The sequence below is a fragment of the Arabidopsis lyrata genome (genome assembly GCF_000004255.2).
Source record: "Arabidopsis lyrata subsp. lyrata unplaced genomic scaffold ARALYscaffold_5, whole genome shotgun sequence".
Lineage (NCBI taxonomy): Eukaryota > Viridiplantae > Streptophyta > Magnoliopsida > Brassicales > Brassicaceae > Arabidopsis > Arabidopsis lyrata.
Window position 1 is genome coordinate 9,780,215 of NW_003302551.1, and position 15,226 is coordinate 9,795,440.

General features: G+C 35.1%; 1 protein-coding gene across 1 annotated transcript; it reads left to right on the forward strand.

Annotated features, from left to right (window-relative positions):
- The first annotated feature begins 13,638 nt into the window (after positions 1-13,638).
- Positions 13,639-15,069, forward strand: LOC9311660 (short-chain dehydrogenase reductase ATA1). Its single transcript, XM_002875546.2, has 2 exons — positions 13,639-14,178; positions 14,526-15,069. The coding sequence occupies exons 1-2, from the start codon at positions 13,785-13,787 to the stop codon at positions 14,948-14,950; spliced, it is 819 nt and encodes a 272-aa protein (XP_002875592.1). The 5' UTR covers positions 13,639-13,784; the 3' UTR covers positions 14,951-15,069.
- Positions 15,070-15,226: the final 157 nt, after the last annotated feature.

Genomic DNA, 15,226 nt, shown 5'->3' on the forward strand with positions numbered 1-15,226 from the left:
ACAAAAAGAGTTAAATCACTAGGATGGAAAATACCTTGTTGATAAACTCCTCGGCCTTGACTCGATCTTGGGCTGACAATCTCTCGATTAATACAATCGGAACCTGAATGCTGGTTCCCTTCATCAATATTCGTGACCCTTCTGGTTCGCCAGTTCTTCCTGTTTTTGTAAGCTCGACGTCTGGTGTTCCCGGAAGATCGTCACTTATCAATTTGGATGAGTCTGAAGATTTCTCTGAAGAATTTCCTTCTTCAAACATTTTTGTAGAATTGTTGTTGAATTCAATGATAAACTACACCCACTTTATACTCGAAAATTTACTTGACCGCATTTAAGAGGGTAAATTGACGATTTCCCAAATCTGAAATTACTACTTTTATGGAAAATGTAATCGAGTTAATTACTAATTATATTCCCTAGATAAACGCATTAAATATGATGAGTTAATCGGCAAATTTAAAGCAAAAAGGGAATGTAATTAATATTGTTGGGCCTCTAGCCCAATAGTTTTTTACATAATAAAAAAAAAACTAACAAGAAGGGGGGTTCGCAGGAGGAACTTCATCTGATGGCGAACTGTCTTCGCGTTCATCAGGATCGAGGTTCCTTTGGTAGATATCCCAATGCTTCTTCAGGAACCTAATGTGTTCTCGGAGACAACCGGGAATGCGGGCGATAGAATCAAATCCCCTCCTCTCCCAGTTGTGAACGTCCGACTCTAAACGTCGGATCTTCCTTTCTGTTCTAGCAATCCGATCCTCGAGGATACGGCGTTTCATTCCGAGACGTTGCCATTCAGAGCAGAGGAAAACGTATCTTTCCGTGATCTGTAAATACAGATACATTACGAATCTATTAAGTAAAACCTTGAAACTATTAGTACTAGGTTCAAACCTGCTCCATGAATTTATGGCACTCGATCTGTTCCTCCCGGGACATGGAAGGAAGAAAACAAGGAATAGCCACCCCTTGTGGAGTGAATCAATCCCCCGACGGGAAAAGAGATTCGCTTGAAGGGAATCGTGGTGAGTTAGGACCAGAAGGTTCGCCTTGGGGAGAAGTCATCTTTGATCTAAAAAAGAAGGACTACAAAGTTCTTTATAAAAAAAATCTATAGGAAAATTTCCAAAACCCAACTCTCCTTATATAGGAAAAATATGTAAGGTTGCTCACTTGAGTGTTTATTAAAAAAGGAAGTTAAACGTCAATCTATTGATTTGACAGTTACCGTCTTTCGATTTTTACGTGCATGCACAAACAAGACCTACGAAATATAGGTCAATCAAGTATCACTTAACACCTAGTAGGCAAAACTTAATTTCGAGCTCGAAATTCGAAGTCAATCAATAAGTGGTATCACACCTTTTTATCTTCTTAGAGAAAGCGAATAGTTCTAACTGGAAATTTCTCTAAATCGAATACATTCGAAGTAGTGCGAAGTATTCTTGTAAGCCGAGCTCTAACCTCGCAACCGAGAGACCGAGAAAAAAATCCAATGTTTTTTCTTTAAAAAAGGCAAGTAGGTCTGATCAGCCTATCTCTCCTATAATCTTAAACCATTTCGGTTAGGAGGACTTTGCAAACCCTCCAGGTAAAATCGATGGTTTCCACCAAAATTAAATATTTCTTCCTAAAGAAATTTTAATTAAACCCCCTTGGGAAATTTATTCAAAATGACAATAAAAGCCCCATTGGGCAAAGAAAAACTCAAAAGTAATAAAACGGCCCCATGGCCAACAAGGCAAATGTCATGTCTTAGAAATTAAAGGGACAATCCCCACATAAGGTGAATGCAATCACCATCATTCGTTCATAAGCGAACCGCCTTCTTTTCTTACTTGACTTGAGACGAGAGCACCCCCGACGTCATCGTCTTGAGTCGCAAGAACCATCTCAGGGTTAAGCGAGCTAACGTCTTGAGGAGTTTCGTTCCTCGATTCAACGTCATCTCCCGTAATCGAGGAGATGACAAGTCCCTGATCAGAGAGCCCCTGAGCTCGTCCCGAGGAGATTCTATCAACATTGGTTCCGAACTCATTAAAATGAGTGCGAGGAGAACCGGTTAACATCATCTCGTCCAAAGACGAACCAAAATTTGGTTCAGTCAGTGGAGGGGAATCAGCGAACTCAGAAGCAAACTGTTGCAAATTCAAATATGGCTGAGGAGCAGTATTTAGCTTAGCTTAAGTCTCAGCTAGCTCAGCACCAACCGTCTCTTTCTCTTCATCCAAATTGACTTTTCCGTCATCTATCTCTTTGATCAAGTCGAGATTGCTTTTCATTTCATCGCGTTTGGAGTAAAGCTTGTTCCAAGCTTTGTCTGCAGCGATAAATTCCTGCACAGCAAGAAGAAACTTTTGCTCAGCTCCCTTAACCTCCTTCCGAGCATCATGAGATATTTTGCGAACATCGCGATCTTTCAGTTCGGAAAGAGACTCATTTTTGCGTTCGAGCTCTTCAGCAGCTGCTTTAACCTTGTTAAGCTCTGATCTCAGAAGCTCAATCTCGCCTTTTGCGAAGTTCTGATCAGCAAGGGCAGTCCCTAACTTCTGCTCTGTCTCAATTAATGTCTTCCTTGTCTCCTCGCCGGATCTTTCGAGTCTCTCGATTTCTTCCCGGCGAGCCGAGTCGAGGCCGGCAGTCTCCTGCACGAGCCGACTAGAAGATTGCCGTTTCTCAATCTCTCCTTCAGTGGCATCAACTTTATTGGAAACTTTGGCGAGCTCCTCTTCGTAAAAGTTGACGATGCCATTCACATCCGGAGTTGCCTAATGAAAGAAGATTCATTTTCTTTTTAAAAAAAAAAAAAAAAAAAAATTCTTTTGAAATCGGTTGTTTAAGGATGCGAATAGTCAAACCTGGGAAGAATGAAATGAATGACTAATATACATCTTATTGATATCAGGCTTCCACCAATCAAAGGATGGAAGCTTCTTCCCTACACGGGTGTGGAAGCACCTAAACATATTCCCGATCTTCTCTTTATCTGAAATAAAATTAGTTGTGTGAAAATTGAGTTTTCTTTAAGAGAGCCTATTAATCTCAAACAACAAGATTATAATTAAAGATTACCTGCTTGGAACGAAGCTCTGGCAACCAGTCCTGAGTTCGGAGATGATCGAACCCTAGAGGTATTGCCTCGGGGACGTCTAGGAGGTAACATCCCTGAACCCAACGGTTCCTTCGGAACAGTTCCTGAATCAGGATTACATCCTGAGCTTCAGCAGGTTCGGGAATTGGCAGATTCGAAGGAGCGGCTCTGCCCTGCCTTGTGCTTTTGGGACATCCCTGAGGCAAGGGTTCAATTTCCTTGGCCTTCCTCTTCTTCATGAGAGAAGAATCACTTGCGAGGCCTTCCTCCTCAGCGGTAGCAGCGACCACGTTGCCTGCTGCTGGGATGGAGGGAGAAGCGTTGTTCACAACAACCGCCATTGACTTTGGGGGGCTAAATGTTGGCGTAATAGCGTAAAACATGGAATAATTCCAGAATGTTAAAAATCTCAAGTCATTAATTACTGTTTACTTAAGTATTCCAAGCCGAGCACTCAGCTCGCAAGACTTGGGGGGCTAAATGTTGGGGTCGGATCCCACACACTTTCGGTAGGATCCACTTGGATCTGTCCACGTCATTATTACACAATAATCATCTCGGATTTCTAGATACTTTATTGGACTTAACCCGTTGGGGGTTCGATTCAGTTTACCAAAGGAGTTCGATCTTTACCAGTACGGGGTTCGCTCTTATTCAGCATACAGTTCGCATAGAGAAAGGCCGAAGCGAGGAGAATATTGTTCGAGGCTCGCGGCAGCATCAAGACGCGGGAGTTCGGAGTCAACAAGAAAGAGTTCGGAAGGCCCACGCGAAGCCCAAGACAAGTTCAAATTCGAGCCGTTTCGGTCAAAACGTAACTTATGTGATTAATGCGGATCAATATGATTACGAGTAGTAAATAGCCGCATTAATCATGTTTTCTCTATAAAAGCAACCTCAAACGCATGTGTTTGGGGGGGCAACCTTTTTTATTTACTATCAAGCAATACAACATACCTATTTTCTTAATCACCTTCGCAAAGCTTTTCGTATCTTATTCTTATCAAATTTCTTTACTTAGTTTCTTGGTTATTTTCTATTTTCGAATTCTTATATTCATTTCCTAAAGTTACAAGAGTTTTTCTCCACTGAAATACTTAAAGATAATCGAGTGTGAATCCTACATCCACACTGTGGAGACTCCCTTGAGAGAAGATCTTTCTAACTCTTTCTTTTGTTATATTCATTATTGATTTCTATTCAATCATGTTGTTTATTTCATTCATCATGTCTGAGTAATCACCCTGTTAGGTTTAGGGATTCTCATTAGGGATTTAGATGAACTAGTAAATTGATTACATGTTAGGATTAATCCATAGAGTTCTTCATCTAGGGTTTTCTTAATGCTAATTCTAGCTTGATCACCTAGAATTTGATCATAGGATAATAGGTATTTGATCCGAGAGGGCACCTGTTACTGGAACTACCTTAGATGGGCCTGGTTTATAGGTGTGTAATAAGAATCGGCATATCTACTAAGGTGAACATATCAAACCTGAATTTAATGCTAGTCTAGATCTAGAAATTCACATCGAGTGCTGGAATTACTGATATTAGGCTTGTTAGTTATCGCATCGAGAGGTGGTTAGCTATTCATTAGTGATTTGAGTTCAAGAACGGTTCATTAAATAATCCTAATTAATTTGCTAGATTTACTATTAGTTTATTTTCTGAGAAATCCCTAAGCGTGACGTTTTCCCCATCTGATTTAAACCCCGATTTATTTGTTTTCTTTTATTTTTAATATTAATATTTTCTGTTTAGCTTAATTCAAAACATGTTAGTCTATTGTGTGAACACGAGAGCTTTGTGGAATTCGACCCTAAAGTACTACACAACGATCTCTTATTTGAGAGAGTAGTCTTAGGTCTTAATTTGACTCATATCATGAATTCATTAGCGTTGTCTAGTCTAACTCTCTTAATGGAATAATCAGAGAACTGGGCTCTTAATTTGATTATCTAAGTTATAAATCTCGCGAATGCCAAATTTCGAGATGACAATAGACAAACATGTGACTATCTGCTAGATGCGTCAATCATTACCATAAAATAGTGGAATAGTCCACATGGTGGATGTATCGGTCCACAAATATCGCCTTGAATTCGTTCAAGGAACTTTGGTGATTCTTTATCAATTTTGGTTGGCGATGGCCTTATGATCAGTTTTCCGAGAGAACATGTTGCACATGTCATCTTATTTCCATGATTCAACTCATAATTTTTCAATGAGTGACCATGTGAGCTCTCTATGATTTTTCGCATCATTGTGGTGCCTAGGTGACCAAGGCGATCATGCCATAGTACAAGGTGTGATTCTATGGCATCTATATAGGTATGATGCAAACCAGAAGGAAATTTCGGAAATCTTTCCAAGACATATCCTTTGCCAGATTTATTAGAAGTTATATACATATACTTCTTTCCATTCTCAGATGCAGACTTAGTTTCATATCCTTCAAGGTATATGTCTTTGAAACTCAACAAAATCCTCTTAGAATTCGGAGAATATAAAGCATTATTTATGGAAAACTTTGTTCCATTAGGCAATTTAAAATTTGCTTTGCCACTTCCTTCAATCAAGTCCGTAGGACACGATATTGTATTGACAATAATTTTTGTCGGTTTTAATTCAGAAAAAAATCTCTGATGTCTCAGAATAGTGTGCGTTGTTCCACTATCTGGTATACAAATTTCTTTGATATTTTCCCTTGCTATTGTTTTGTTTGAATCTTGATCCATCTCTGTAATTAAGATATACATTAACAAATATAAGTAAATATTATTGATAATGAAAACATATAATAATTATACATTAGTTCATTTTTCAGAAACAATAATTATACATCAGTTCATTTGTCAGAAACAACATTATTTTAGAACAACTGAAATACATAATAATTATATAATAGTATTATTGGAGACTAGTAGTCTCACCGCATGAGCGGTCTCGTCGAAATCGTTTACAAAGTCGGAAGCATCGAGGTATGATGTACCCTCAAGGTACTTAGTAAGATTTACTTCCTTCCCTTTTCCCTTTTGGGACTCTTTGTACACCTTACAAAGTTGTTCAGGGGTTCGACATATATGAGCCCAATGGCCTTTGATCCACATCTGTAACAGATGCTTTCACGCTTTTGAGCGTTACGTCCTTGGGTTTATTTTCCTTTTGAACTTTGATCAGGTCGAACCCATGTATAAGACTTTCTACTTTGTGGGTTAAAGGATCTTCCACGTCCACGATTGAATCGACGGCCACGACCTCGATAGGTTTGACTTCCCCTCTCCGGATTTTTCACATCCGTGACAATGACTTCAGGAAATGCCTTTGCCCCCGTAGGTCGAGAGTTGTGGTTTTTAAGAAGAAGTTCATTATTCTTCTCCGCCAGTATGAGAGTCACAATTAACTCAGAAAACTTTTTGTATCCGTAATTTCTATACATCTCTTGCAGGGCACGATGTTCTTTATGAAAATTAAGGTAAGTCTTCTCGAGCATTTCAGCTTCAGTAATAGGCTTACTACAATACTTTAACTATGATACTATCCTCAGCATAGCGGAATTATATTCCTCCACTTTCTCAAAGTCTTGGAACCTCAAGTTCTTCCAGTCCTCTAATGCATGAGGGAGAGTTATTTCTCTCTGGTTGTCAAACCGTGCTTTTAAAGCTTGCCAAAGCTCTGTTGGGTCTTTTATGTGAGCATAGTCATGCGTCATATTTTCATCGAGATGCTTTCTTAGAAATATTATCGCTTTTGCCTTATCTTTTGGAGGGGATAAATTTTCCGGTTTTAAAGTCTCGGATCATTCTTGCGACTCAAAATTTAGTTCCACATCAGTGGTCCATGCTATGTAGTTTGCGCCAGTAATTTTGAGAGCCGGAAATTTAAACTTCTCAATGTTTGCCATTCATAATCTAAACACAAAAATCGAATAAATATTATTAGTAAAATAATATAATTTATTTTATATTGAACCATTTATATTAATGATGCAAGCGATTACAAAGAACATAATTGCATAGAAAAGTAAAGCGATACTTATGGTAAATTCTTCGAGAGTAAATTCCCCAACGAAAAGACAATAAGTACATGCAACGATTGCGATTAAACAAAGAACTAAAAACAAGCGAATCATTTTCCAAAATGAAAACTTAAACAAATTTCTTAGAAGAATATATGAGGAGAGATTGAGTGAATGAATGAGTGAAAATGAGTGTATTTATAGATTGAAAATTACTGTTCATAGCCGTTTGAAAAGTGATAAATTTTTGAAATTTTTCTTCATGACCGTTGGTGAAAATAATTAAACAGAAAATCAATGTGTAAATTTTAATAGCCAATCAGTTAAATTTACCAAATTCAGATAATAGGTTTTTATACAGGTGGCCGAGCCTCCTTATATGTTAACCAAAATATATGTATAACGAAAATAAATTTTAACGGTATTATTGTGGTGACAGAGTCATCCACGTTATAACAGTAAATAAATTATGGTGACGGAGTCATCCACATTATAGGCGGCTTAGCCGTCCATTGCTATGGTGTATAAAACATCCATTACAACGATTACTTATAGGGGCGACATTCCTCCCACTATAGTAACGAATAAATAATGGTATCCGAACAACCACTAGAAAATAATATACATGTATCTATATAAATATATTTTTTCTTTTTTCTTTTTCTTTTTTTTATTCTTTTTATTTTTTCTTTTACTCATATTTTTTCTTTTTAACGAGGCGACATACCGCCCAGTATAATACCGTATTTTTTTTCGGCGAACATAGAGTGATCGTGCTGATAACGTGTTACAATTAATTACTTTATTTTATGGTGTATATAAATATAAATAATAGAGAAAGAATTTATATCCGTAGAAGAATCGGGATATTGAAAAGTAAAAGACGAGAGAGAAAGAGATGCTTATTACTTCTCTTATAATTGAAGTATGAATTGTGATTTTACAACGAACGAATTCGTTTGTTTATATAAGCGTAAAAAAATAAATTACTATGCGTGCATAATGACAGTGGACTCCATATAAATTAATAAACAACGAAATGTTTTACCATTAATGTTTTTTGCGTTCACCGCGTATTTTGACATATACGTTTGCTTCTTTCGATGACTTTTACAACAATATGCAATTTATGTATATTCCTATCAAAAAATTTTCTTTTTAGTATGATTTTTTTTTTTCATCAAAGCAAATTGTATTAACTTGAAATATCATCATACAAAATGTTCACCAACCAAGGAGGGGGATCATTGTTAGCAGAATAAAAACAAATAGAACTACACCCAAATTGGGCAAGATTATGAGCAACTTGGTTACAACCACGGTTTACATGAAAAAAAGAAATCTCTTTGAATTTAGATGCCCAAAACTTGATGTCTCGATAAAAGCCTGCAATCGATGTATCGGTTAGACCACCATTGACATTGTCGATCAATATCTTGCAGTCACCCTCAAAGAAGACTTTGGTGAACCCACGGGTCCAAGTTTGTTGCATTGATGAGAGTAAAGCTTGCGCTTCCGCCTCTAAATATGATCCTGTGATTTAAAACTTTATTAGAATTATCACATAATTTCCAAAATATCCTAAACTACCCATAAGGCCATAACTTTCCAAAATATCGTAACCACCCATAATGCCATAACTATTTATAAATGTGATTCTATTTTAAAAATATATCCGAGTATTCGCAACTCAAAAATAAATAAATTAAAATATAATTTTAACTGCTTCACCACACCGACATACTATGGTTGTCGTTAAGCTTATGTTTCGCTTTTTCGCACTATTTGTTCCACTTATACCACCTAATTTTCACTAACTATAATTGTTGTGCTTGTCCCACCAAATTCATTTTTAATTCACTGTGTTATCTACTACCATTCTTTCACTATTCAAACCTAGTATTAGATAAAACAAATTTTGCAATATATATATATATATATATATATATAAGGATTGATCCAAATTTTTACACCTAACTAATCTTTTCGGGTGAGTATAGCCATCAAATAGTCTACTCACCAAATGTTTTTATGAGTCTAGTGCATGATATAAATTTTCCTGATCCAAATGGAAGTGGCGAAATACAATCTTAAGAGTTTACAAATAAATAAAATATAAAGAACTTCAAATAATCTATTGATTATATGTAAGAAAAAGATACTTAGTAAGAAAATATGAATTTAATTATTGAAAGAATGATATATTATATTATGGTTATATTTTGAAATAAGGGAAATTGCACGATCTATACTCAGAGGAGTCGTTAATTAGGTGTCCAAAAAAGCAACTGTTTAGCTGCTACTGTTTGAGTGGAAATTTCCCTTGTACCCCTACATCTGAGGACGATCTTTTGTTACTGTATAAAATATATTATGTCAAACGGCTAACATTAATATATTTTTATGATTTTCTCGGGGAGTCGCGAATGTTTTTAAATTTTTTAATTTTTTTTTTTTTATATATTTGGGGGAAACCAATCGTCATCATCATTTTGCTTCATATATGTAGAGTTGTATCCCGTTTCTTCTCTAAAGCACAGTCTAAAAGAGAAATATTTTGAGAGAAATTAAGGGTTATTGTCTTTCTATTTTTTCTCTGTGTTGATCCAATAAGCCGTAGAAAATTTGTTTATGTCGGAAAGTCTGAGTAAGTTTCATAATTTATTTAATTTTTTTTCAAATTAGGGTTTTTCGGATTTTGATTACATGGTGGGTATAGGATTTTCTGACTCCAGTTTCCATTTTTCGTGTCAGATGGAAGAGATCGAACTACCGAATTGACTGATTGCCGTCGGAGAAGAACCCCTTGGTGAAAGAGTTAATGTATATCACAAAATTAAAACCCTCTGTGGTATTATCGACGCTTTGGATGAAGAAGAACGACATTATATTGTGGGTACTTCGCTTGGTCGGATTTTGGATTTTCCTAACAAGCTGTCGTGGTCCGCGAGTTTTGGTATTTTTCTTTTGAGTCGTCAATTGGATGTAACGAAACCCAATGAGATTTGGGTTGTATACGCCGGTACGCCTGTTCGATTCTCGCTGCGGGAGTTCAAACTTGTCACTGCTCTTCCTTGCGGTAAGTACCCATCTGTGAAGAAGAAAAAAAAAAGAGGTACGGCTAGCAAAAAAAATTTGTATTACAGACGGCTTCTCTCGGTCGGTCTTCTCTCGGTCGCCTGTTGGAGTTTCTGAACAAACCAGCCTGATTATTTAATATTTGCCTTATTTTCGTTAGCAACTAGTTGTATTATCGACTAACAATGTTATCAATCAAAACTTGTTGTTTAGTGTTAGATGATTATTTTCAAATTTCAAGGTGAAAACATTATCGTATTCGTAGTTATCAGATAACGTATTATTGGTATACTATTGTTATCAAAACAGGAATGTTGTTATGATTAATGTTTTAAAAGTCGCAAGTAAATATATGTCTTATTACAGTTAGCAAATAGCCGAATTATCGCCTAACATTGTTATCAATACATAGAGATATTGTTGTATTGGGTTTGTTGAATAGTTATAATTTTTGAGGTAATAACATGGTCATAGTTAGCCACTAACGTCTTATTGGGGTACTACTGTTAGCAAAACGTGAATGTTGTTTGTTTGAATGTTTTTAAATGTTGCTTTAAGTTAATATCTACCTTATTTTAGTTAGCAGCTAGTCGTATTATCGACAAACAATGTTATTAATCGAAACTTGTTGTTCGGTGTTTGATGATTATTTACAAATTTCGTTTGGTGTTTGGTGTTTGATGATTATTTAATATCTGCCTTATTTTAGTTAGCAGCTAGTCGTATTATCGACTAATAATGTTATCAATCGAAACTTGTTGTTTGGTGTTTGATGATTATTTTCAACTTTAGAGGTGAAAACATTATCGTAGTTATCAGATAACGTATTATCGGGATACTATTGTTATCAAAACAGGAATATTGTTTTGATTAATGTTTTAAAAGTTGCAAGTAATAATTTGTCTAATTATATAGTTAGCAGATAGCTGAATTATCGCCTAACATTGTTATCACTACATAGAGAGGTTGACTTTCAGCTGAATAGACATGCTTGATTATATTGGAATAACATGCGTTATCATCGTTAGTTGATAAATTATTATTGTAATAACATTAATTAGCAAACAATGTATTGACTCAATACTATTGAGGTCTCGATTATTTGAAATTTTTCAAGTAAAGTCAAGAATGTAGTTATCAGGTAACCGTTTATGTCGATAACAGCGTTAACTTTTGATCACCATATCGGGCACCTTTGGCCGCTGAGATCGATGTTACTCCGATAACTATTAACGTTGCGCTCATTCCCACCTAGTATAATCTTCACCGGCAGATGCACTTCATCCAGATCGGCTCTTATTGCCATGAACAAAGTCATATCTTCATCGTCTAATAAATCGATCGGGTTAGCTCGTTTCCAATCAGGGTCCATCATCCACTGTGGCCGCTGGTACATTAACTCGATACGTCTTCTGGGCGGAGCCCTAACTTTTCTTTTACCGTTTTCAGCACTTTGGCAAACACATCTTGCTCTCGCAGTCGTACTCCCAAGCTAAACCCCTCCATCTGTGAGACGTATTCGAAAAAGCCGTTTTCATCTTTTTCAATTCTTCTGGGACCAATTTCACCACGAACGCCATTGTTCACCTGCTCAAGTTTGCATCAATAACATATTAGTTAGCGTCAACGATATCGTATCATCTGTAATCATTACTTTTTACGTTTTTTTTAGTTTCCCCGGGCGGCAGCGCAATATCTTCGAAGATTTACGGAGCATTTAATGCTCGTTATTTTGTGTAAGGAGGCTAACGATTCTCTGTCATGTAGGGGCAATTATGTCATATTTTATTTGCAAGAAAATTTCCACCTAAATAACGAAGCTCAATGTATACATCTTTAATTATTCTCTCCTCCATGTATATATATTTAACTAGATAAGGACCCGTCCGATGGACGGGTTTGTTTATTAAAAAATTAAAATCAAATCTAACAAAAAATTAATTAACAACGTTGTAAGTAGAAATTTTCTTTCAAAAGTAAAAACAATATTTACTTTTTCACTATTGTCTTGTTTCTTTAACCACGAAAATTATTAATTCAAAATTATTTCGAATGAAAGATATATCACATATTCACATAACAATAATTCATGATATACTTATATGAAGAACAAAAATTAAAAATATTCATCATAGCTTAGGATGTGTATCCTCAGTTGTTGTCTGTTCAGTGGTGTTTAATTAGACACGTTAAAAAGATAAATATGATAAATCGACTAATTTTTTTTGCCTTCCAAGCTAACGTTACAGGTTCGATTCCTATATACTCGATTGCAACAACTTTATGATCAATCAATAAAAATTAATAAATTCAAAAATTTATAAGAACGATGATATATGAATCTTATATAATTCAAATATGAACATAAAATTGAAATAAACTATTTTGAAATAGTATAATTAAATTCAAAATATCAAAAAACAAAAAAGAAGCATATATATTTCTTACATATTCAAGAATTTCAAATAAAACAATATAACACTTTACTTAAAATCATCACATATTTCTAATTAGAAAATAATATTGATATAAATAATTTAAATCATGACACATGTCGCTATCTAAAATCATTAGAACTATGATATATTATAAATCTTATATAATTTAAACTGAACGTAAAAACCAAAATAAATAATTCAAAGATACAACAGTTAAACTAAAAATAAAAAATTATAAACACGATGATATATGAATCTTTGATAATTTAAATATGAAATAAATTGAAATAAACAATCTAACTATACTACAATCATAATTGAAGACAAACAAAAACAGTTAAGTAAAAAAATATTGCAAAAAGGAAAAAAAAATTGATCTCACATATTTCTAATTGAAAAAATAAACTCAAATAAATAATATGAGGATTACTTTAATTAAAATTATCACATATCTCTAATTGGAGAAGAAATTGAGATAAATAATATCAAATTTTTAATATGTTTCCTTTTTTAATAAATTTGCCTGATTTTTTTCTTGTTTAATTGAAATATAAAACACGTATAATTTCCTTATTATTATCTTTTGACATTTTTTAAATTTTTTTTATAGAAATATGAATTATTTACAATTTTTCTTATAATTATCTTTTACATTTTTAAAATTATTTAAATTTGTAATTATTTTCAATTATCTTCTTTTTTATTTTAAAAAGGAAATTTTTGTTTTACACGTGTCAAAATCTAAGATCGATAAATTTGCCACGTGTCACGATCATATGAGTTATTAATTTTGAAAACCATACTTTATATAATAAGATTCACCCTTGAAATAAATATGAAGCGTCGCATATATTGATCTAAATATAAAAACTAAAGCGCAAAAATCATGTTCGGTTAAATCACACACTTCAACAATATCGCAGCAATATAAAGCAAGAAAAGTTTCTTACATAATTAAAATTCTACTTCTTTCTCTTTTTTCATAAAAAAAAAACTGTCCATAAATTAAACTTGTATATATTAACGTGAAGATGATGAATGAACTAACAAGAGAAAGAAGTTAAAGTAGTTGATGGAAAGGTAAAGAGCATGTCTAACAAGAAGAAACATAAAAGGTTTTATAACAATATGATCGTCAAGAGACAGTAAACCTAAAATGGCGAACTCAAACAAGAGATTATTCCAAAAGGTAGCTATAATAACCGGAGGAGCAAGAGGGATCGGAGCAGCCACGGCGAGACTGTTCACGGAGAACGGTGCATATGTCATAGTCGCGGATATCCTTGAGAATGAAGGCATCCATGTCGCGGAATCCATCGGTGGGTGTTACGTTCATTGTGATGTGTCGAAGGAGGCTGACGTTGAGGCGGCAGTGGAGCTAGCTATGAGACGTAAAGGTAGACTAGACGTGATGTTCAACAACGCTGGGATGACGCTTAACGAAGGTAGTATCATGGAGATGGACGTGGACATGGTTAACAAACTTGTTTCGGTCAATGTCAATGGCGTTTTGCATGGCATCAAACATGCCGCTAAGGCCATGATCAAAGGTATATATGTTTCATTATTACCTAATTAAATTCCACATTATATAAGTGTTTTAATTAGGGGTTCCCAATATGATTTTCTGTTTTACTATGATACGTTTTCGGGTTTGATTCAGATAATTTGGTCTAGCCTCTTACTGCAAAATTACGGATATGTCAAATTAGTATGTTTTGGTTTAGTGTGATACGAGGTTTCGGTTGTATATCCTTTTTGGTTACTGTTTATAGTTTTCTTGTTTTGTTCTTGGATTGATATCATTTAGATCGGTTAAATGGGATTGTGCAGCCGTAATGTTTTTATTATAAGACAACTAAGTTTAGTTAATTATGATGTATCTAAAACCGAGAAGGGGGAGGAGGAGGATCAATAATATGCACATCGAGCTCATCAGGGGTAATGGGAGGACTTGGAGGGCATGCGTATACGCTCTCCAAAGGAGCCATCAACGGGCTGGTGAGGACAACGGCATGCGAGCTTGGGTCTCACGGCATCCGTGTGAACAGCATCTCTCCTCATGGAGTTCCCACTGACATCTTGGTTAATGCGTACCGTAAGTACCTTAACAATGACAAACTCGACGTTGCTGAGGTCACCGACATTGTGGCTGAGAAAGGGAGTTTGCTTACCGGAAGAGCCGGTACTGTGGAGGACGTGGCTCAAGCAGCTTTGTTTCTCGCAAGCCAAGAATCGTCGGGGTTCATTACCGGACATAACCTGGTTGTTGATGGTGGTTACACATCTGCCACTAGTACCATGAGATTTATCTACAACTAGTTTTCGTTGGTGATTTAATCGGAAATCTTGGAGATGTTTCTTTGAAAAAATCATTTTTATCTTGATTGCTAACATATCAATCTTTCTTAATTCGTATATTAAAATAAATGTTTCCTAAACTACCTTGATACTATATTTGTCTCTAGTTTTATATTATATTTCTTAACATGAAAACCAAGTAATCCTCTTCTTTCTTGTGGTTTAAGAGTAGATGTTTAGTTGTGAGCCTAATTGCTGAATATTCTAAACTTCAATCATCTCAAAGTCTCGATGATA